We start from the raw sequence: 20,825 nt of genomic DNA on the forward strand, positions 1-20,825 counted from the left end.
TCGTAAAACCAGTGTTTTTTTTACGGTAGATGGTGAGCCTGACGAGAATCCTTGCTTCCAAAAGACAATTGAGGTTGGCATTCACCATTTCCTTCAGAACGATCTGGAGGCTTTGTTCATCACTACTAATGCTCCTGGAAGGAGCGTTTTCAATAGAGTCGAGAGAAAAATGGCTCCTTTGAGCAAGGAGTTATCGGGCCTCATTATTCCCCGTGATAATTTCGGCGACCTTTTTGATGACCAAGGAAAAACAGTCGATAGTGTCTTTAAAAAAATAACTTCGAATATACAGGTAAATTTTTTATTTTTACATTGCTAGAATGTAAAATTACCTTTATGTAAAAATTCTAACTATCAACAGGTAAACAGCTGGCTAAAATTTGGTGATCAGTCGTGGTCGATGGCTTTCCCACTGTTGCTGAATTTATTCAGCCTGAAAAATCAGAGCTCAAAAGTGAAAATTTGATGACAAAACCCCAGCTCGGGTTGGCAAACCATGTGAGGACCAGTCAAGATTGTCGCGAGTTTAAAAGGAGATTGGTTATCTCTTCGCAGAGATGAGTCATCCGCTCCTTGGACAACGCTGCGATCGTGGTGAAGAAATTATAGGGAGAAGTCCGCTCTAAGAAAGATACGCAGATACGCAGTCAGGAAGGGGAGTAGTTCGCGCGAAGGTGTAAAACACTGCCCCGAATCTGCGTGAGATGAGTCTCCATCGGGTGAGCTCCCGAAGCTGGGCTCCGTTAGTGGTTTCCCTAGAAGTTTTCAGAGGTTTCTCCAACTTTTGGTAATGGTTATCCCTTTTTGTTCGAGTTAAACCATTGTTTAGAATTAAGTCATCACTTGTTGTATTCGTTTGTGCTTGTTTAAATACAACCAGTGTGACAATATTTCACTCAAATTGTGAAATGTGTCGACACAGCTTGCTGCTCTCGGCCAAGAAGCTCCTATTTCTCCCTAATTCCTTCAAGATTTTAATTCTGCCTATACCAATTCATCAGTCAAAAGAAAGATTAAAAGCTCCTGAGTCAAAAGCAGATCAAGAGAATCACCAATTCCCATCTCTGTTTGTTTCTCTCGCTCTTAAGTGGGACGATCTGCTACCACATTCAACAAGGTCGTTCAAGAAATTACCGTTTGATCTCTATTGTCCGTCAGTTCAGAAAACTTTGGTGAAGCGCACTTGCAAAGTGTCACGTTTATTTTGCTTCCAAAGTTGTGCTACAAACACACTTTGTTGTGCATAAGGCGGTTACTCCTAAACCAGTAGTTAAAATTCGACCTCTAAGACTTGCTGCTAAGAGACAGAGGGAATTAATGGCTGTTAATATATCAGAAGAGAGAGAAGAGGAAACAGTCAAGTGGATTCACGAAGATGATCTTGACTTGGTCGGCCTTACTATTCCTAATGAGGATTCAGATCATTTTTCAACAACCGTTCCCATCTTCACGATGGATAAACATCTAGCGCAACCATGGGAAGAAGATATTCTTTAATATTTTTTTCAGTATTAGGCATAAAAGAGTTTCCGACTGCATTTCTTAATCTACTACCAGATCCAGAATTATCAAGTTAATAAAGACTCATTGAAAAACGTCGATTTCTTTTGGTCTCAATTATTAATTTAAAAAAGGGCTGGGGTTAAAAGTATTGTGACGTGCCGTTTAGGGGGGTTGGAGGTTTTGTGACGGTCCGTGACGAGGAGGGGAGGGGGTTAAATTTTTTCAAAAACAGCGTGACGTCGTATTTGAACGTCCCCATCTCGCAATTCAGCCCAATCCCATCTGGTGTTTTAGTCCCATAAGGCCCTCTTGAAAAAAAGTGTTTTTCAATCTTAGCATAATTATTAGTGCAAATTTTTGCTTAAGTGTAATTTTAATATGTAGTTTGAATTTATTAAGACTTTATAAAAGAACTTTAAACAACCAACTCTATCTAATTTTTCTTAAATAGATGATTAGATAGCCCTTACCAAGAGCTATCATTTATGTAAAATTTCTTAATTTTGGACTAATTTTGGACAGTTTTACCGTAAAAAATTATTTAAATTTTAAACACGCTTCGGTTAGTTCTGTGCGGTTTAGCGGGTCTTATGTTATCCCCATACCAAAGCAATAAATGAAATTTAAATAACAGGAATTATACTTAAACATTGCTTGCGAGATGGGGATTACCTGAGACCCAATAAACCGCACCGACCTACCCGATATTAGTTTAAAATTTAAATAATTCGTTACGGGAAAACCATAGGTCCAAAATTAATAAATTTTACATAAATGGATAGCTCTTGGTAAGGGCTATCCATTTCTGTATAATGTGTGAGCAAATATTATTAGGAAAACAAGTTTGAAAAAGAAATACAATTTTTACATATGTCTAGTGAGTCGAGTATATTCATAGAGCGCAAAAACTACACCAACCTTTCTGTCAAAAACTTTTTTTATGTAAATTCTTTTAATTACTTTACAGAAATGGATAGCGCTCATTAAGAGCTATCCAATTATGTAAAATTTATATATTTTGGAGTTATAGATTTCCCGCAAAAAAATTATTTACATTACCAGGGAGATGGCGAGACCCGCCAAACTGCACTGACCTACCCGATAAATGGTGAATCAGTTTAGTACTCCAATAAGTACTTTTGTAAGCCTTTTTTACAGAAATGGAAAGATTTTATCGAAATATGGCCATTTCCATAATAGTTTTAAATTTGTGACTTTAAGTTTTCCCGTTAAAATTTAATATCCCCGTGAAAAGGGATGACCCATAGGCACTTGGGTAGCAATAAAGTAAATAAAATAAAGAACACACCGATGTGTCATACATTCTCGATGTCTATTAAATTCATGGATGATTTAAAATAGGTAAAAATAATGTATTTATATGAATAAATAAATTATAAACAATAAACTACATAATAAAAATTGAGGGAAGAAAAAAACAAATGAAATGGCAGCGCTGCAGAAAACTCCACTGTGGAGAGTGTGCACCGGAAAATGCATCGGCTGTGCAAAAAGGTGCATCGCGCTGTAGGCTGTTATCGCTCGGAATCACCACGAAACGTCTCTGAGAGCCGTCGCGATGATCGATATCTAGTTGTATATCAGAGGCCCGAGATAGTCCTACTATGATGAAGCGATGAAGGTTTTGACCCTTCGACACCTTCGACACCATCTCACGGATAAGTCTCGGCCCCGGTGCAAATATGACTTGACCTTGACGAGCTTAATAACGGAAGGTGCTGGCACGATGGCGAGAAAAATACATTTGTGTGTGTGTGTGTGTGTGTCGCGCCAGTAACTTCCGTTGTTAGCTGGTCAAGGTTAACACAACCCATGTTGCACCGGGACAAAGCACTACTCGCGGAGACCAAGTTTTTATTTTAGAAGGGTTTTATCAATGAGGTAACAATGTGAGCGCCAGATGGTGAAGTCGTAACCCATGTTTTTTTCTCTGATTGGCTCTCGCTGAGTCGCTGGATAACGCCTCGCCACCATTGAAGATATAATCAAGTTTACAGGCCTTAACCATTAAGTAGGTCTTGTTACAATAGAATAGGGGATATCGCGACGAGACGACGACAGAAGCCATGTTCTTGGCAGTCATAGATTAGATGATTAAACTACTACAGTACTCCCGACGTCACTTTTCACAAACCAGAATTTTTATCTCGCTCTCTCCGAAAGTGCTGCACCAAGCGGAGGTCTGATTGCACTAACAAGAGCGATAGAGTTTTCGAATACCAGCACCAAGCGGAGGTCTCGAGAGAAAGCGTTGTAGTGCATGAGATCTCCACATGGTGCAGCACTTTTGGAGAGAGTGAGCCCGAAAAAGCCTTAAAAATCGGGTTCGCGAAAAGTGACGTGGGGTGTGGCCTAGTCACAAGGCGTTTTACATGGAATACCATGGACTACTCTATTGTTAAAGACGGGACTCTTTCCCTATCTCGCCTTGTTAAAGGGTGTCGGGTGCAGAGTTGCCGTTCGATCACTAGTTCGCGATCGATTGATCTCGATCAAAAAAAAATTTGATCGTTTCGATCGTTTCGATTGATCAAAAATGAAATGATCGATCGATGATCGAAATCGATCGAATCGATCGCGTTAAATTTTTATCATTGTATTTATGTTTGAATCTTTCCAGCAATTAAATAACAATAAACAGCATTATTTAGTGGGGTTACCAGACGTTTTTGAGGGTTTTTTCCCACTCACGACAGCAGGAGCCATTTAACTTCAAAAACAGCAACATGTTGAAATTCAAATCAGATAGCTTGCATCTCTTAGAAGTGAAAATTAAGCCTGCCGTACTGAATAATCCCTCGCAAGCTGCTGAAGAAGGTAGACCACTATTATACTTCTAATGGAAATATAAATATAAATTAATAATGTATAAATGAGCAAGAATTAGGAATAGAGCAGTAAAACATCCTACGTTGCACGTTCTCCACAAATGCGAAAATCTCATTTGTGTCCAAGTTGGTCTGCTGCGGCTGCAGCGTCTTATGGAGAAACCAACTTCTTCATGTTAAAAAATAAGTTTTCATAAATACAGTACCCGCAAAAAGTGTCCGAACGCGGGCCTTGTTTTGGACTTTTTTACATTGAGTCTTACGGCGGCGGGTACCTAGCGCGGACCGGGAAATCGGGCTCAAATATGTCAGCAAAGCAATTAAATTTTACAGTTTTGCTGACAAAATAACAAGCTATAGGGTACTAATTTTTTAATTTTTTTTCTAATAGGATTTGTTGACCAGCATGCTGGTCAACAAATAAACGAACACTGCCCCTAATTTCTATAGCGTCTTATGGCACCATGCCCTATTTATAGATATTTATTTCGTATGTAAGGAATCATTATGTACATAATACAATTATTCCGTTACATAAAGAACTCTTTCGTTAATATTCTATGTTAATGGCTATAGTGTAATTTCAATATTTAATTAAGGAGAATTTTTTTAAACAGGGAAGGTCATATCTTGTTACCCGACAAAACTAGTTTAATTTTTTTCCACCAGGGGCGCTGGTTTTACAAACGAAAAGGTTTTTTGTTTACTATATACTATTTAAAATGAATACCTGAATCTGTTTGACAAAAGGAGAAACACTTTTCAAAAACTCGACAAGGATTTTAAGAATAAGTTTATTGTCCATTGCTTAATAGTTGCATAATAGTTAAAGAAGCTAGTTAATTCATTTACTTATACAGAGCCGGTATAAAAAAATATTACGAATTACGGTTTAAGAGTTGTTAATGAATTAAAAATCCACTCTCATTGGGGGTGATACTGGGCACGGTTTTGGGGGTACAATCGGACGAAATCGATTTTTTAAGGGCGGAGCCTAAGTTGGTCCAATCATAGTCCAAAAAAGTTGTCTGCTTCGAAAAATTTGTTTTACTAACAATCGATCAAGAATCGATCACGCAATATCTAAGATACCCCGCCCACTTCTCCATATGGTATCGAAATTGTCCAGTCCTCCCCCCCAACTTCATTCGTTTATTTTCTTCATGTTAATTTATTTTTTTGAAATTTAATCTACGCTAAAATAGATGTTCTATTGATAAAGTATTTAGGGACATTTTTTTAACATTAATAACTAGAAACTTTTAGTGCAATTTACCGTGTCCAGTATGGGACACCCTCTGTCCAGTTTCATCCCCACATTTTTCCTCAACAACAATTTTACCCCTATTTTTCAAAATTCAATAACTCGTAAACTATATAACGTATGGCAATGAAAAAATTCCCTAATGTTATATAAACAACGTTCTTTACACTAATCTAATTTATTTCAGCATAACATTGTTACACACTGAATAACAGACAAAACAAAGTTTTTGTCCTGTTTGACCCCGCTCTCCCCTACTCAACATCCGACCTCAACATCTGTCGGACATCCGACGGACTGCATTGTGTTATGTGGGTCAGGTGAGTTTTCCCGATCATGATTGGGTTGTTGCAGCTAAACACAAATTAATCCCGTCCGCATATGCTGGCATCAAAATTCAAAAAGATGGAATTGGAAGCCCAGCAGCAGTTGGCTATTCAGGGCCCACTTATATAGCTTTTAGATCTGGAAAACATTCTTCATCCACTGCCTATGCCCAATTGCCCACGGATTAGACTTTGAAAGAGTTTTTCAGCTACCAGAATTTGACGAGCTTTCGAAGAACCGTGATGGTGTCGTAAAACCAGTGTTTTTTTTACGGTAGATGGTGAGCCTGACGAGAATCCTTGCTTCCAAAAGACAATTGAGGTTGGCATTCACCATTTCCTTCAGAACGATCTGGAGGCTTTGTTCATCACTACTAATGCTCCTGGAAGGAGCGTTTTCAATAGAGTCGAGAGAAAAATGGCTCCTTTGAGCAAGGAGTTATCGGGCCTCATTATTCCCCGTGATAATTTCGGCGACCTTTTTGATGACCAAGGAAAAACAGTCGATAGTGTCTTTAAAAAAAATAACTTCGAATATACAGGTAAATTTTTTATTTTTACATTGCTAGAATGTAAAATTACCTTTATGTAAAAATTCTAACTATCAACAGGTAAACAGCTGGCTAAAATTTGGTGATCAGTCGTGGTCGATGGCTTTCCCACTGTTGCTGAATTTATTCAGCCTGAAAAATCAGAGCTCAAAAGTGAAAATTTGATGACAAAACCCCAGCTCGGGTTGGCAAACCATGTGAGGACCAGTCAAGATTGTCGCGAGTTTAAAAGGAGATTGGTTATCTCTTCGCAGAGATGAGTCATCCGCTCCTTGGACAACGCTGCGATCGTGGTGAAGAAATTATAGGGAGAAGTCCGCTCTAAGAAAGATACGCAGATACGCAGTCAGGAAGGGGAGTAGTTCGCGCGAAGGTGTAAAACACTGCCCCGAATCTGCGTGAGATGAGTCTCCATCGGGTGAGCTCCCGAAGCTGGGCTCCGTTAGTGGTTTCCCTAGAAGTTTTCAGAGGTTTCTCCAACTTTTGGTAATGGTTATCCCTTTTTGTTCGAGTTAAACCATTGTTTAGAATTAAGTCATCACTTGTTGTATTCGTTTGTGCTTGTTTAAATACAACCAGTGTGACAATATTTCACTCAAATTGTGAAATGTGTCGACACAGCTTGCTGCTCTCGGCCAAGAAGCTCCTATTTCTCCCTAATTCCTTCAAGATTTTAATTCTGCCTATACCAATTCATCAGTCAAAAGAAAGATTAAAAGCTCCTGAGTCAAAAGCAGATCAAGAGAATCACCAATTCCCATCTCTGTTTGTTTCTCTCGCTCTTAAGTGGGACGATCTGCTACCACATTCAACAAGGTCGTTCAAGAAATTACCGTTTGATCTCTATTGTCCGTCAGTTCAGAAAACTTTGGTGAAGCGCACTTGCAAAGTGTCACGTTTATTTTGCTTCCAAAGTTGTGCTACAAACACACTTTGTTGTGCATAAGGCGGTTACTCCTAAACCAGTAGTTAAAATTCGACCTCTAAGACTTGCTGCTAAGAGACAGAGGGAATTAATGGCTGTTAATATATCAGAAGAGAGAGAAGAGGAAACAGTCAAGTGGATTCACGAAGATGATCTTGACTTGGTCGGCCTTACTATTCCTAATGAGGATTCAGATCATTTTTCAACAACCGTTCCCATCTTCACGATGGATAAACATCTAGCGCAACCATGGGAAGAAGATATTCTTTAATATTTTTTTCAGTATTAGGCATAAAAGAGTTTCCGACTGCATTTCTTAATCTACTACCAGATCCAGAATTATCAAGTTAATAAAGACTCATTGAAAAACGTCGATTTCTTTTGGTCTCAATTATTAATTTAAAAAAGGGCTGGGGTTAAAAGTATTGTGACGTGCCGTTTAGGGGGGTTGGAGGTTTTGTGACGGTCCGTGACGAGGAGGGGAGGGGGTTAAATTTTTTCAAAAACAGCGTGACGTCGTATTTGAACGTCCCCATCTCGCAATTCAGCCCAATCCCATCTGGTGTTTTAGTCCCATAAGGCCCTCTTGAAAAAAAGTGTTTTTCAATCTTAGCATAATTATTAGTGCAAATTTTTGCTTAAGTGTAATTTTAATATGTAGTTTGAATTTATTAAGACTTTATAAAAGAACTTTAAACAACCAACTCTATCTAATTTTTCTTAAATAGATGATTAGATAGCCCTTACCAAGAGCTATCATTTATGTAAAATTTCTTAATTTTGGACTAATTTTGGACAGTTTTACCGTAAAAATTATTTAAATTTTAAACACGCTTCAGTTAGTTCTGTGCGGTTTAGCGGGTCTTATGTTATCCCCATACCAAAGCAATAAATGAAATTTAAATAACAGGAATTATACTTAAACATTGCTTGCGAGATGGGGATTACCTGAGACCCAATAAACCGCACCGACCTACCCGATATTAGTTTAAAATTTAAATAATTCGTTACGGGAAAACCATAGGTCCAAAATTAATAAATTTTACATAAATGGATAGCTCTTGGTAAGGGCTATCCATTTCTGTATAATGTGTGAGCAAATATTATTAGGAAAACAAGTTTGAAAAAGAAATACAATTTTTACATATGTCTAGTGAGTCGAGTATATTCATAGAGCGCAAAAACTACACCAACCTTTCTGTCAAAAACTTTTTTTATGTAAATTCTTTTAATTACTTTACAGAAATGGATAGCGCTCATTAAGAGCTATCCAATTATGTAAAATTTATATATTTTGGAGTTATAGATTTCCCGCAAAAAAATTATTTACATTACCAGGGAGATGGCGAGACCCGCCAAACTGCACTGACCTACCCGATAAATGGTGAATCAGTTTAGTACTCCAATAAGTACTTTTGTAAGCCTTTTTTACAGAAATGGAAAGATTTTATCGAAATATGGCCATTTCCATAATAGTTTTAAATTTGTGACTTTAAGTTTTCCCGTTAAAATTTAATATCCCCGTGAAAAGGGATGACCCATAGGCACTTGGGTAGCAATAAAGTAAATAAAATAAAGAACACACCGATGTGTCATACATTCTCGATGTCTATTAAATTCATGGATGATTTAAAATAGGTAAAAATAATGTATTTATATGAATAAATAAATTATAAACAATAAACTACATAATAAAAATTGAGGGAAGAAAAAAACAAATGAAATGGCAGCGCTGCAGAAAACTCCACTGTGGAGAGTGTGCACCGGAAAATGCATCGGCTGTGCAAAAAGGTGCATCGCGCTGTAGGCTGTTATCGCTCGGAATCACCACGAAACGTCTCTGAGAGCCGTCGCGATGATCGATATCTAGTTGTATATCAGAGGCCCGAGATAGTCCTACTATGATGAAGCGATGAAGGTTTTGACCCTTCGACACCTTCGACACCATCTCACGGATAAGTCTCGGCCCCGGTGCAAATATGACTTGACCTTGACGAGCTTAATAACGGAAGGTGCTGGCACGATGGCGAGAAAAATACATTTGTGTGTGTGTGTGTGTGTGTCGCGCCAGTAACTTCCGTTGTTAGCTGGTCAAGGTTAACACAACCCATGTTGCACCGGGACAAAGCACTACTCGCGGAGACCAAGTTTTTATTTTAGAAGGGTTTTATCAATGAGGTAACAATGTGAGCGCCAGATGGTGAAGTCGTAACCCATGTTTTTTTCTCTGATTGGCTCTCGCTGAGTCGCTGGATAACGCCTCGCCACCATTGAAGATATAATCAAGTTTACAGGCCTTAACCATTAAGTAGGTCTTGTTACAATAGAATAGGGGATATCGCGACGAGACGACGACAGAAGCCATGTTCTTGGCAGTCATAGATTAGATGATTAAACTACTACAGTACTCCCGACGTCACTTTTCACAAACCAGAATTTTTATCTCGCTCTCTCCGAAAGTGCTGCACCAAGCGGAGGTCTGATTGCACTAACAAGAGCGATAGAGTTTTCGAATACCAGCACCAAGCGGAGGTCTCGAGAGAAAGCGTTGTAGTGCATGAGATCTCCACATGGTGCAGCACTTTTGGAGAGAGTGAGCCCGAAAAAGCCTTAAAAATCGGGTTCGCGAAAAGTGACGTGGGGTGTGGCCTAGTCACAAGGCGTTTTACATGGAATACCATGGACTACTCTATTGTTAAAGACGGGACTCTTTCCCTATCTCGCCTTGTTAAAGGGTGTCGGGTGCAGAGTTGCCGTTCGATCACTAGTTCGCGATCGATTGATCTCGATCAAAAAAAAATTTGATCGTTTCGATCGTTTCGATTGATCAAAAATGAAATGATCGATCGATGATCGAAATCGATCGAATCGATCGCGTTAAATTTTTATCATTGTATTTATGTTTGAATCTTTCCAGCAATTAAATAACAATAAACAGCATTATTTAGTGGGGTTACCAGACGTTTTTGAGGGTTTTTTCCCACTCACGACAGCAGGAGCCATTTAACTTCAAAAACAGCAACATATTGAAATTCAAATCAGATAGCTTGCATCTCTTAGAAGTGAAAATTAAGCCTGCCGTACTGAATAATCCCTCGCAAGCTGCTGAAGAAGGTAGACCACTATTATACTTCTAATGGAAATATAAATATAAATTAATAATGTATAAATGAGCAAGAATTAGGAATAGAGCAGTAAAACATCCTACGTTGCACGTTCTCCACAAATGCGAAAATCTCATTTGTGTCCAAGTTGGTCTGCTGCGGCTGCAGCGTCTTATGGAGAAACCAACTTCTTCATGTTAAAAAATAAGTTTTCATAAATACAGTACCCGCAAAAAGTGTCCGAACGCGGGCCTTGTTTTGGACTTTTTACATTGAGTCTTACGGCGGCGGGTACCTAGCGCGGACCGGGAAATCGGGCTCAAATATGTCAGCAAAGCAATTAAATTTTACAGTTTTGCTGACAAAATAACAAGCTATAGGGTACTAATTTTTTAATTTTTTTCTAATAGGATTTGTTGACCAGCATGCTGGTCAACAAATAAACGAACACTGCCCTAATTTCTATAGCGTCTTATGGCACCATGCCCTATTTATAGATATTTATTTCGTATGTAAGGAATCATTATGTACATAATACAATTATTCCGTTACATAAAGAACTCTTTCGTTAATATTCTATGTTAATGGCTATAGTGTAATTTCAATATTTAATTAAGGAGAATTTTTTTAAACAGGGAAGGTCATATCTTGTTACCCGACAAAACTAGTTTAATTTTTTTCCACCAGGGGCGCTGGTTTTACAAACGAAAAGGTTTTTTGTTTACTATATACTATTTAAAATGAATACCTGAATCTGTTTGACAAAAGGAGAAACACTTTTCAAAAACTCGACAAGGATTTGTCTACAAAAAATAGCGACTGCTGTCACCACAGATAGTTAGCTGTCAAAAAACTACTGGGCGAATACATCGCCCCTGGTGGAAAAAAATTAAACTAGTTTTGTCGGGTAACAAGATATGACCTTCCCTGTTTAAAAAAATTCTCCTTAATTAAATATTGAAATTACACTATAGCCATTAACATAGAATATTAACGAAAGAGTTCTTTATGTAACGGAATAATTGTATTATGTACATAATGATTCCTTACATACGAAATAAATATCTATAAATAGGGCATGGTGCCATAAGACGCTATAGAAATTAGGGGCAGTGTTCGTTTATTTGTTGACCAGCATGCTGGTCAACAAATCCTATTAGAAAAAAAATTAAAAAATTAGTACCCTATAGCTTGTTATTTTGTCAGCAAAACTGTAAAATTTAATTGCTTTGCTGACATATTTGAGCCCGATTTCCCGGTCCGCGCTAGGTACCCGCCGCCGTAAGACTCAATGTAAAAAAGTCCAAAACAAGGCCCGCGTTCGGACACTTTTTGCGGGTACTGTATAATTAAGATTTCCCCCCTTTTCTTCCTAGCAGGGGGGACCCTATTTATTTTTCATTTCCCAATTTTTTTTTCTAGCCCTAGTTCTATCTGGTTTATTTTTATTTAGCTATAGTTTGTGAATGGTTTGTTGTTCATCCCCTTGTAGCAGACGAATTTCTGGCAGCAAACGAAATTCTTCGGCTAAAAGAGACGAGCAACTTACAAACAAAAATAAAATAAAAATAAAGTAGATAGAACTGGAGCTAGAAAAAAAAAATAGGAAATGAAAAGATGAATAGGGTACCCACTTCTAGGAAGAAAAGGGGGAAATCTAAATTATAGTTATGAAAACTTAATTTTTAACGTGAAGAAGATGGTTTCTCCATAAGACGCTGCAGCCACAGCAGACCAACTTGGACACAAATGAGATTTTCGCATTTGTGGAAAACGCGCAACGCAGGATGTTTTACTGCCCTATAGAAAAAAAAACAAGACGCGAAGTTCGTCTACTATCTGAAAAAAGTTTTATGTCGTATGATTAATGAATGTTTTAAAAACTTTCTGTATCCGCCACTAGGTGTCGCCACAGTCGAGATCGATTTCGTTCAACCCCTTTCGATCTCGATCTCGATCCTGATAAATCGGTTTGATCAATCGATTGATCTCGATCGCAAAAATCTCGATCGATCGATCAATCGATCTCGATCATTAAATCGATCGCGGCAACTCTGGTCGGGTGGGCTATTTTCATGAAAAAAAAAACATTGTTAAATGCAGCTTTGAAAGGCAATTGTAACCATCTATTTTTTTCTTTATTAAACGAATCATTTAAGAAGATATTGCGATTTAAATTTTGGTAGGAGGGGAATTGGGCGGGCCGCCGGTGCCAGCTATCAACCAAAAATCGCATGTTCTTTCTGATTGACAACTGAACTCGAAATTGTCGGGTGCCATCTATCAACTAAAATCGCATGATCTTGCTGATTGACAACTGAATTTGAAACTGTACAAAGAAAACAAGCAATGAGTTAGAATTTTTGGCTCCCAGATGGCACCGGCAGCCCGATCAATTTCCCTATTTTCTGATACAAAATAATTAATATCTCGTTAATGGTTGATTTTTCATATAGGGACATTTGGTAAGTCAATAATATTTTTTTTTAATTGAATTCAATTTAAAAATCTAAAAATTACATGGCCGACATAGGAAATGTCGAAGAGTCCCGTCCTTAACAAACGAGTAGTCCATGGGAATACTCAAACCATGTAATCCACAACACGGGTTGCTGTGAGCGAGCTCAGGCGGGGGTGAGCGCGTACACGGCACCCTATTTCCAGCGTTCCTAGCGGCGGAGGGCCGCAACTCGTGTTTTGACGTCTGCCAGGCTTTGATAAAACGCTCACCCCCGCCTGAACTAGCTCACTGCTGCGTTTTAAATTTCAACAGTGCTTTGAAATTGTTACTTTTTGTCTTCGTGTTTGGCGAAGATGACATCCTGCATCTGAGATCTAAATAGCTACTTTAAAAAATAGGTAAAACTGCGAAACGACTCTTTTTTCCGTATTTTCGTAAGTAGCTCTAGCCATTAAAAGGTTTCCCCACCTAGGTTTTCCTCGTTCTCGCCTTCAATTTTTCTGTGTTGTTTAATTTGATTTGTCTTTTACAACAAAAACTTAGTATGAGGGTAAAAATGAAGACAACACGAGTAGAAGTGAGCTAGCTTTGGCGGGGGTGAGCGAGCTCAGGCGGGGGTGAGTGCGTAAACGGTACGGTACCCCTAGCGGCTGAAGGGTGCATTTAATGTTTTTGCGTCTGCTGGGCTTTTGTAAATAGCTCACCCCCGCCTGAGCTAGCTCACTGCATGTGTGCGTGCGTGTTGTACCGCTTAATTGTCAAGAGTGCTCTTAATTAATTTAGTAATTGCTGTACGCGTGTGATTCAATCTGCAGTTTAATAGGCACACTGACAAAATGATTCGTAAGGGCCGTAAACCAACTCCACAAAGTGAAGAGGAAAGGCTTCAGCAAGAGAAGGAAAAAGAAGAAAGTCAGCTAAGAAAGGCGGCTAACCGAAATGCAGCAAAACGAGCGAAACGAGAACCCAAGTTCAACATGGGTCCTGTTTAGGGCATGCAAAGGAGTTAACTGAGAAGTCAGTGACCAACAACCAAGAACGGCAACTCAAACAGCAAGCCCAACAAAGTTCTCATAAAACCCAACCACAATACAACACAAAGAGCAGCAGCTCAGCTGATTATTAGTGCACATAATCCATCCTTTTTTATTGTCCCTAATTAATCATCTAATTGTGTGACAGGTAATGAAGACTTGGATTGTTTAGCGGATCCAGAAGGCATGGATCAAGCACGAATGGACCACTCATATGCCAATGAAAACACAGTGAACTCTTCAGGTATATTTTAAATTCAAGAATTGAGAATAGGTAAATCAATTAATTTCTTTTTAGTGTTTGATCAAGGATCAAAGGAAAATGCCATCCAGCAGTTGCGAGAGAAGCTGAAAGAATTGATGATTGCTTCTGAATTGGAAGCCAATCAAGCCATAGCTGACTCCGTGTCCTCTGAAATAAAAGAAAAGAAAAAAAGAAAATCTGAAGAAAAGGATCTTGATTGTTTGTGGACTGATGTTGAGTCCCTTGCTTTCAAAGCTTTTGAGCATCACCATGGCATTAGGGGATTCAGTTGCAAGAACTGTGGTGACCACCCTACTAGCACACTTACATAAATAGAATGTAACATGGATGTACATTAATGGATGTGCGACATAGATTTCGTACGTTCTCTGGACATAACCTAACCATCCAATTTACCCCTCCGTTCGATGTGGGATGCGTACGTTGTATGTATGTACGAAGAAGAACAATGATTAAAGGAATAAATTGGCCATAAACGTACGTCAATGTACATCCGATTCAAATCGGATTCTATATGAATCGGATGTACATTGAATCAAACGGTACATACCCTTTGTATCCAGAGGGTATGTACCGTTTTACATACCAGGTATATACAGATTTGGATTGAAAAATAATGAGTTTATTTTTAGGATATTCGGATGTAAATTGAATGGACCCAGTACATTTAATGTGTATCGATAACGAACGAATAAAAACGCTTAAAAATTCTCGTAACCAACTTTATTAATTAAGGACAGACATACATGTTAATACACGTGAATGTAATAAAGTTACTAGGCAACTAGGGGTTTCTGCACGGCACGGCGCGCCAACTTGACATTCTTGATTCTTCAACATATCTTGATTTTGGATTTTGAATAATCCATGAGAAGTGATTCTTGATTGGTTGAAATTGAATTTGGATTTTCAATAATCCATGAGAAGTGATTCTTGATTGGTTGAAATTGAATTTGACTAAGTGGGGTAAGGCATGATGGTCCTTAACTCACAACTGAAACGACGATTTTCAATCCACACCATTGGGAAGTTGTGGATGATCAGCCGTGCCTGCTGGGCGCTTCTTCGCGCGAAGCTTAGTGCGAACTTTTTCAGGAGCGCGGACGAAAAACTTCCTGGTCTCATGTTCAAACACCGCATCCTTGAGATCTGCGTACGTAGCGTTCATTCTGATTCCCTCTGTAACGATAGAAATTACAATTAATATAATAAGCGAAAAAGTGAATAACAAGCCTTACTTAATACAGCATCCTTAATCGATGAAAGTTCGAGCCCATGTTTCTGGTGAGTGCCTCTTTTGACACCCTTCCAATTGCAGTCAGAGCGACACTCAATGGAAGTAATTTTGATCCACGCCCGACAAATCGCATCCGATTCCGACATCCCACCACACGACTTTACTAACTGATACTGCCAAAGTACATGTAAAAATTTGTTATGTAAAACTTGACGTAAACTATTACCACAATGGCAGCTTTAGATGGATCTTCATTTAGTATGTCTTCAAGCTTAATGAATTCTTCAACGTTTGCTAGCGGAAAAGATACTGGGAAATTTTCGATGTCAGCAAAAGTAGTTTCTTCAGTTGCCGTCTTCTCCACCTTCTTATCTATGGATAAAATTTTTCGATCCATCTCCTTCATTGTAGCATTGACTTGCTTCAGGGCACGAAGAATGTGAAAATCTTGTTGTGATACTACATAACGGTTAAACGTTCCCTGCAAGATGAACACAATTATTTGAAACTAGATCATGAGAGAATTAAACATCCTTTGGAATCGGAAACTACCATTGTCCCAGATGAACCACATGCTGGAGTGCCGGAGGACCCAGCAACGACATTCTCTGTATAAGTTGAGCCAGAAGCGCCTGAATTCATGCGTTGAACTTGTCCATGGATTTGCATAGAACGATATTCAACTTCATTGCTAGACTGTGGAGAAGTGATTGGTGAACCTGAAATTTAAGAACAATATGTTAAAATATATCAAAGTTTGGCATTTTCCTAACATTTACACTTACTAATTAACTGACTGCAGATCTCTTGAGTTGGTGATACTGCATTGTCTTCGTTTGGTAGCGAACTACAATATCCTGATGTACTTTCATTGATTCTTTTTCTATAAGTTGAGCCAGCAGCGCCTGAATTCTTGCGTTGAACTTGTCCATGGATTTGCATAGAACGATCTTCAACTTCACTGCTAGACTGTGGAGAAGTGATTGGTGCACCTGAAATTTAAATCCAATATGTTAAAATATATCAAAGTTTGGCATTTTCCTAACATTTACACTTACTGATTAACTCACTGCAGATCTCTTGAGTTGGTGATACTGCATTCTCTTCGTTTGGTAGCGAACTATAATATCCTGGTGTACCTTCATCTGAAAGGGCCGTTGACTGGGTGACCGGCAATAAGAATGGGGCAGGAGGCAATCCATTTTTCATCAGTTGCGAAGCACCTTCTTCTTCGCTACACGACGATGAGTCAAGATGGTAGTCAATTGCAGGAGAAAATGGTCTCCTCATCCTGCGAACCCTCTTACCCCTTCCAAGATCTTCGGGCTCAGAAGCTAAATCTGTCTTTTGAGTGGCAGTAATTTCTTTGGCTTTAGCTTCGTTGTAGCTTCCTAAAAGGAGATTTGAATGAGACATTACAAAATATTCTAAAATAATTTTAATAGACCAAAAGTCTATCTGTATAGAATTACCAAAAGTCTTATTTCTCTTATCCGCATAGAATGAGGCCCACTCTCTCTTGGGTTGAGTCCTACTCTTGATTTCCTTTGTCTGATGAAAATGTGGCCAAACACAGCAGAATTTGTCGTCTACGTAGTAACACCAAATATCTGGCACCACACATACTTGTAATCCTTCAGGTGTGTGTAAGTCTACAATGTAGAACTCCCCTTTCTGAAAACAGAATGAATTGTTTTACATAAAGTAGCACAAACAATTTAAATGAAAACAAAATAATACATCGATGTATTATTTTGGGAAATTATATGAAATATTTTGGGAATTATGGTGAATATTTTGCGTGTGTGTTGATGGAATGCGATTCCGGCGGATTGGGTGGCGAAACTGTGTGTGTGTTTGTTTATGGAAAGGGAAAAATCTATTAGCCCCCGCTAGGGGGACTCTCTCTTGCGCCTACCAGCAGCCGCCAGCCGGCCGTGTTGTTGACAAGTGATAGTTCGTCGTCATGTCTTTTCATTGGAATTTTCATGTCTTCTCAGCACACTTGTAAGTTTTGGCATGTTAAAGTATTTTGTGTAATTGTTAACCATGCTCAAAGTTGCCACTACTCGTGTATCATCCAAGCTATCATGTGTGTTGATGGAAAGCGATCTGTAGGTTATTGCAATAGTTTTCATTATTCTTGGTTTATTTCTAATTTTGATTTTGCTTTAGATTTGCAATTAGACTGACTGAAAGCTATCAGATTGTCCTTTCGAGAAAAATAAAAGGCCAACACCATGGTCAAAAAAGGGTTTTTGTTGACCCCTTGGTTGCTACACATTCAATCCTCATATCCTTGGAATGGACCCACTCTTATTTAGAGGTATTGCTTTCTGTCGTTACACTTCCATGATATTTAAAAAATCTAAAGTCACTTCCATTCTCGTTTCAGGTTAATCCCTCGCCCCTACTCAATAGACGGAATTAATTGGCCGTGCATCACCAACTTATATCGGATGGGCGCTCCGTATTGAAAACTATTGCTAAATTTCATAAAGCTTTACATAATTTTGCTTGGACAATCATGTGTAAGTGGTGTATAAAATGAAATGCGTGTTGAATACAAATTTTAAATCGCGTGAGTTGTATACTTGTATTATTGAAACGACGGATCTGTAAACAGTTGGTAGTACAAAGACTGTGGTACGCGTTATGTAACAAACCTGTTATACAGATTTTGTAAGTCAGGTCTGTAACAAACCTGTTATACAGATTTTGTAAGTCAGGTCTGTCACAGACCTGTGTGACAGTCTGTAAAAGTGGGACACTACAAACAATTTACAGACTCTCAAAAACAGATCTGTAACAGACCTGAAACAGAGTCTGTGTGCTACCTGGGTCTTCGAAGAACATGATGTCTTTTACACTTGGCTGATCTGGTGATTGGCCAAAAGGACTTTTGGGTTACGACAAACCTACTAAAACAAAAATTTAGAAAACATAACAAGAAATGAATCTGCACAAGGGTTTACCAAAATTGGAAAAGATGCTGTGTCGCTTAAAATATTTCCACACTGCCTGCTGTACTGATAGGCCAAAAGCACAAACTTTTTTGTTACGACAAACCTACTGAAACAAAAGTTTAGAAAACATAACAAAAAATGAATCTGCACAAGGGTTTACCAGTAATGGAAAAGATGCTATATCGCTTAATTTACCACAATAACTTTATACAAGCTCAGAATAATTACCAAAAGTATGAAGTTTATAGTCAGTGCCACTAGCAATGTTAAAAATAGGCTACTTAAAATCAAGACAACGATATACAATTCTTCACAACAAAACTTACAGTTTCATTAGAGATGTAACTATTGAAAATTTATTACCTAATTATTAATTTAACAGATGAATGTGCTGTGAAAATAAGATCTTCACTCTTCAGTAGAAAAGAAAGATGGACAATGGCGACTATGACGCTTGGCTTTTTTTACAGTGAAGGCATTTATGGTTGCCAGGTTTATAAAATTGAAATGTTGGTCTGCTTTGTATAAATACAAATCGTGATTTAAAACGCCTCTCTGTACTTCAATTTTGGAATGCATAAAAATAATATAGCTCACGCTATTTAAAAGCCTCGTAGAGTTGAATGTCGATTTGAAACCATCAATTAATTGATGGTTTGAACGTTAACTTACGCAATTTGATAATTTAAATAACAATTTAGCCAATGCATGTTTTAGAGTACCATTTTTTATATACTGGCGTCATCCAACTATGATGTAGTAAAATGAATCAGACTACATACAGATGTGTATGTGCACTTAACATTCGTTCTCTGTCCTAAACAGGACAGAAGAAGAGCTATTTTCATGTCCATATTTGTACGTAAAATGAATACTATATTCCATATCCAAACAGTATAACATGGATATACAAAATGGATTAATCGGGTCATGGATTCATAATCCAATTTCGTACATTACGAGCATGTACAATAGTGATCCAATCGCATTCACTGTTTTAACATCCGAGTTTGTATGTACCCATCATATCCATTATTGGATGACAAAAAATGTTAAAACTACATCCGCTATTGTACATTACGAGCATGTACAATAGTGATCCAATCGCATTCACTGTTTTAACATCCGAGTTTGTATGTACCCATCATATCCATTGTTGGATGAGAAAAAATTTTAAAACTACATCCGCTATTTTACAGTCATCTAACGTAATAAGAATATACAAAGTAGAATGTACGTTATTTATTTTATTTCGTTCAATTTTGTACATTTATGTTATAAACCGTAGCCATCCCACACGGATGAGTATGGAAAACGGATGGAAGTACATTCATGTTATGTTATTTGGATCCTATGTGTTAGTAGGGCAAAGCAATCAAATAATCAACTGCCTTGATTGCAGTGAAAAACACTGTGGAAAATGTGACGAAAAAATCCACCTGCGGATTCCATTTCATCAAAGATCATTTTATTCTAATACTCGGCCTGGAAAACAATTGCTTCCGACTGAGTTTGTGGATCATCAGGGGCAGATTGTAGTAAAGAGCGTTTTTATCCCGTTGTGTTCCCCAAAATGCGACAAATGCGATACACACATGTCACAAATTGCTAGGTACCCGTTTCACGCTGTCGTCACGCCAAAAGGTTGGTTTCATACATTTTCCGTAATCAGTTTTAAAATCTAAAACCTCAAATTTATTTTCTTATAGGGAGATTCGATTTAAATAGAAATATTTTTCACTGTGATAACTGTTCGACTAATCGAGAAGCGGATTTCACAGACTTTATTACTTCTGGATACTTCCCTGGCTCTCCTGTATCTACAAAATATCTTTTTTCATTCGATTTATTGCGTTTGTGGCGTCATTTAAAATACTTGACGCCAGGTACCTCTGAATATAAGTTTTTGGAAACAATTATGGCGATATCTGCTGATTTAGGAAGAGTAAAGAAAAGTCTGACATGTTATAATAACAACTATATTTTTATAATTTTTTGTAATTTGTTTATTTAGCGTGGAACAATTAACAAAAAGTTGTTTAATAAAGCGAGCAAGCTTTACGAATACTTCAATTCCCTGTTGGACGAGTAAAAGGAAAGAGAAAAACTATTTGCAGAGCCTGTACCGATAAATTTGGTAAACCGTGCCCGCTTGGTTTGCATTGTGACGGGCGATTGACGAACGGACGATTGACGGACGGACGATTGACTTAATGCCTTTCCAGTGTTAAGTTATTAACGAAATACTAAATAGCACCAGGTTGGGTCATTTTGGACACACAGTTTTGGGGTCATATCGGACAACTTCGATATTGGAGTGGGAGGTGCTTGTGGAGAAGC

The 20,825-nt window shown here is 38.2% G+C and overlaps 3 protein-coding genes and 2 long non-coding RNA genes across 8 annotated transcripts; 3 read left to right on the forward strand and 2 right to left on the reverse strand.

Moving 5' to 3' along the window:
- The first annotated feature begins 13,148 nt into the window (after positions 1–13,148).
- On the forward strand, positions 13,149–14,760 carry LOC123469716. Of its 2 annotated transcripts, XR_006643029.1 has the most exons (3): positions 13,149–13,381; positions 13,799–14,261; positions 14,316–14,568. XR_006643029.1 is itself a non-coding variant. In XM_045168922.1 (2 exons), the coding sequence occupies exons 1-2, from the start codon at positions 14,204–14,206 to the stop codon at positions 14,591–14,593; spliced, it is 336 nt and encodes a 111-aa protein (XP_045024857.1). In that variant the 5' UTR covers positions 13,640–14,203; the 3' UTR covers positions 14,594–14,760. The 2 variants fall into 2 exon arrangements, 1 of the variants encoding a protein (XP_045024857.1); XM_045168922.1 differs by lacking the exon at positions 13,149–13,381 and having other exon boundaries at positions 13,640–14,261; positions 14,316–14,760.
- Positions 14,761–14,990: 230 nt separating this feature from the next.
- LOC123469714 lies at positions 14,991–17,227 on the reverse strand. 2 transcript variants are annotated; one of them, XM_045168918.1, is made up of 7 exons: positions 16,992–17,225; positions 16,578–16,910; positions 16,305–16,511; positions 16,072–16,238; positions 15,746–16,000; positions 15,521–15,692; positions 14,991–15,461 (listed from the first exon to the last, which is right to left on the reverse strand). In XM_045168918.1, exons 2-7 carry the CDS (start codon positions 16,807–16,809, stop codon positions 15,292–15,294), a joined length of 1,203 nt encoding a protein of 400 aa, XP_045024853.1. In that variant the 5' UTR covers positions 16,810–16,910; positions 16,992–17,225; the 3' UTR covers positions 14,991–15,291. The 2 variants fall into 2 exon arrangements, with proteins under 2 accessions (XP_045024853.1, XP_045024854.1); XM_045168919.1 differs by having other exon boundaries at positions 15,388–15,451; positions 16,992–17,227.
- Positions 17,228–17,313: 86 nt separating this feature from the next.
- On the forward strand, positions 17,314–18,101 carry LOC123469717. The gene is made up of 3 exons (XR_006643030.1): positions 17,314–17,633; positions 17,695–17,845; positions 17,915–18,101. It is a non-coding gene; the product is annotated as an uncharacterized LOC123469717 (long non-coding RNA).
- LOC123469718 lies at positions 18,097–18,970 on the reverse strand. Of its 2 annotated transcripts, none has more exons than XR_006643032.1 (3): positions 18,849–18,970; positions 18,495–18,588; positions 18,097–18,440 (listed from the first exon to the last, which is right to left on the reverse strand). It is a non-coding gene; the product is annotated as an uncharacterized LOC123469718 (long non-coding RNA). The 2 variants fall into 2 exon arrangements; XR_006643031.1 differs by having other exon boundaries at positions 18,495–18,591; positions 18,849–18,969.
- Positions 18,971–19,858: 888 nt separating this feature from the next.
- LOC123469715 lies at positions 19,859–20,809 on the forward strand. The gene is made up of 3 exons (XM_045168921.1): positions 19,859–20,129; positions 20,195–20,430; positions 20,500–20,809. Exons 1-3 carry the CDS (start codon positions 20,081–20,083, stop codon positions 20,575–20,577), a joined length of 363 nt encoding a protein of 120 aa, XP_045024856.1. The 5' UTR covers positions 19,859–20,080; the 3' UTR covers positions 20,578–20,809.
- Positions 20,810–20,825: the final 16 nt, after the last annotated feature.

Source organism: Daphnia magna, linkage group LG2 (assembly GCF_020631705.1).
Source record: "Daphnia magna isolate NIES linkage group LG2, ASM2063170v1.1, whole genome shotgun sequence".
Taxonomy (NCBI): Eukaryota; Metazoa; Arthropoda; class Branchiopoda; order Diplostraca; family Daphniidae; genus Daphnia; species Daphnia magna.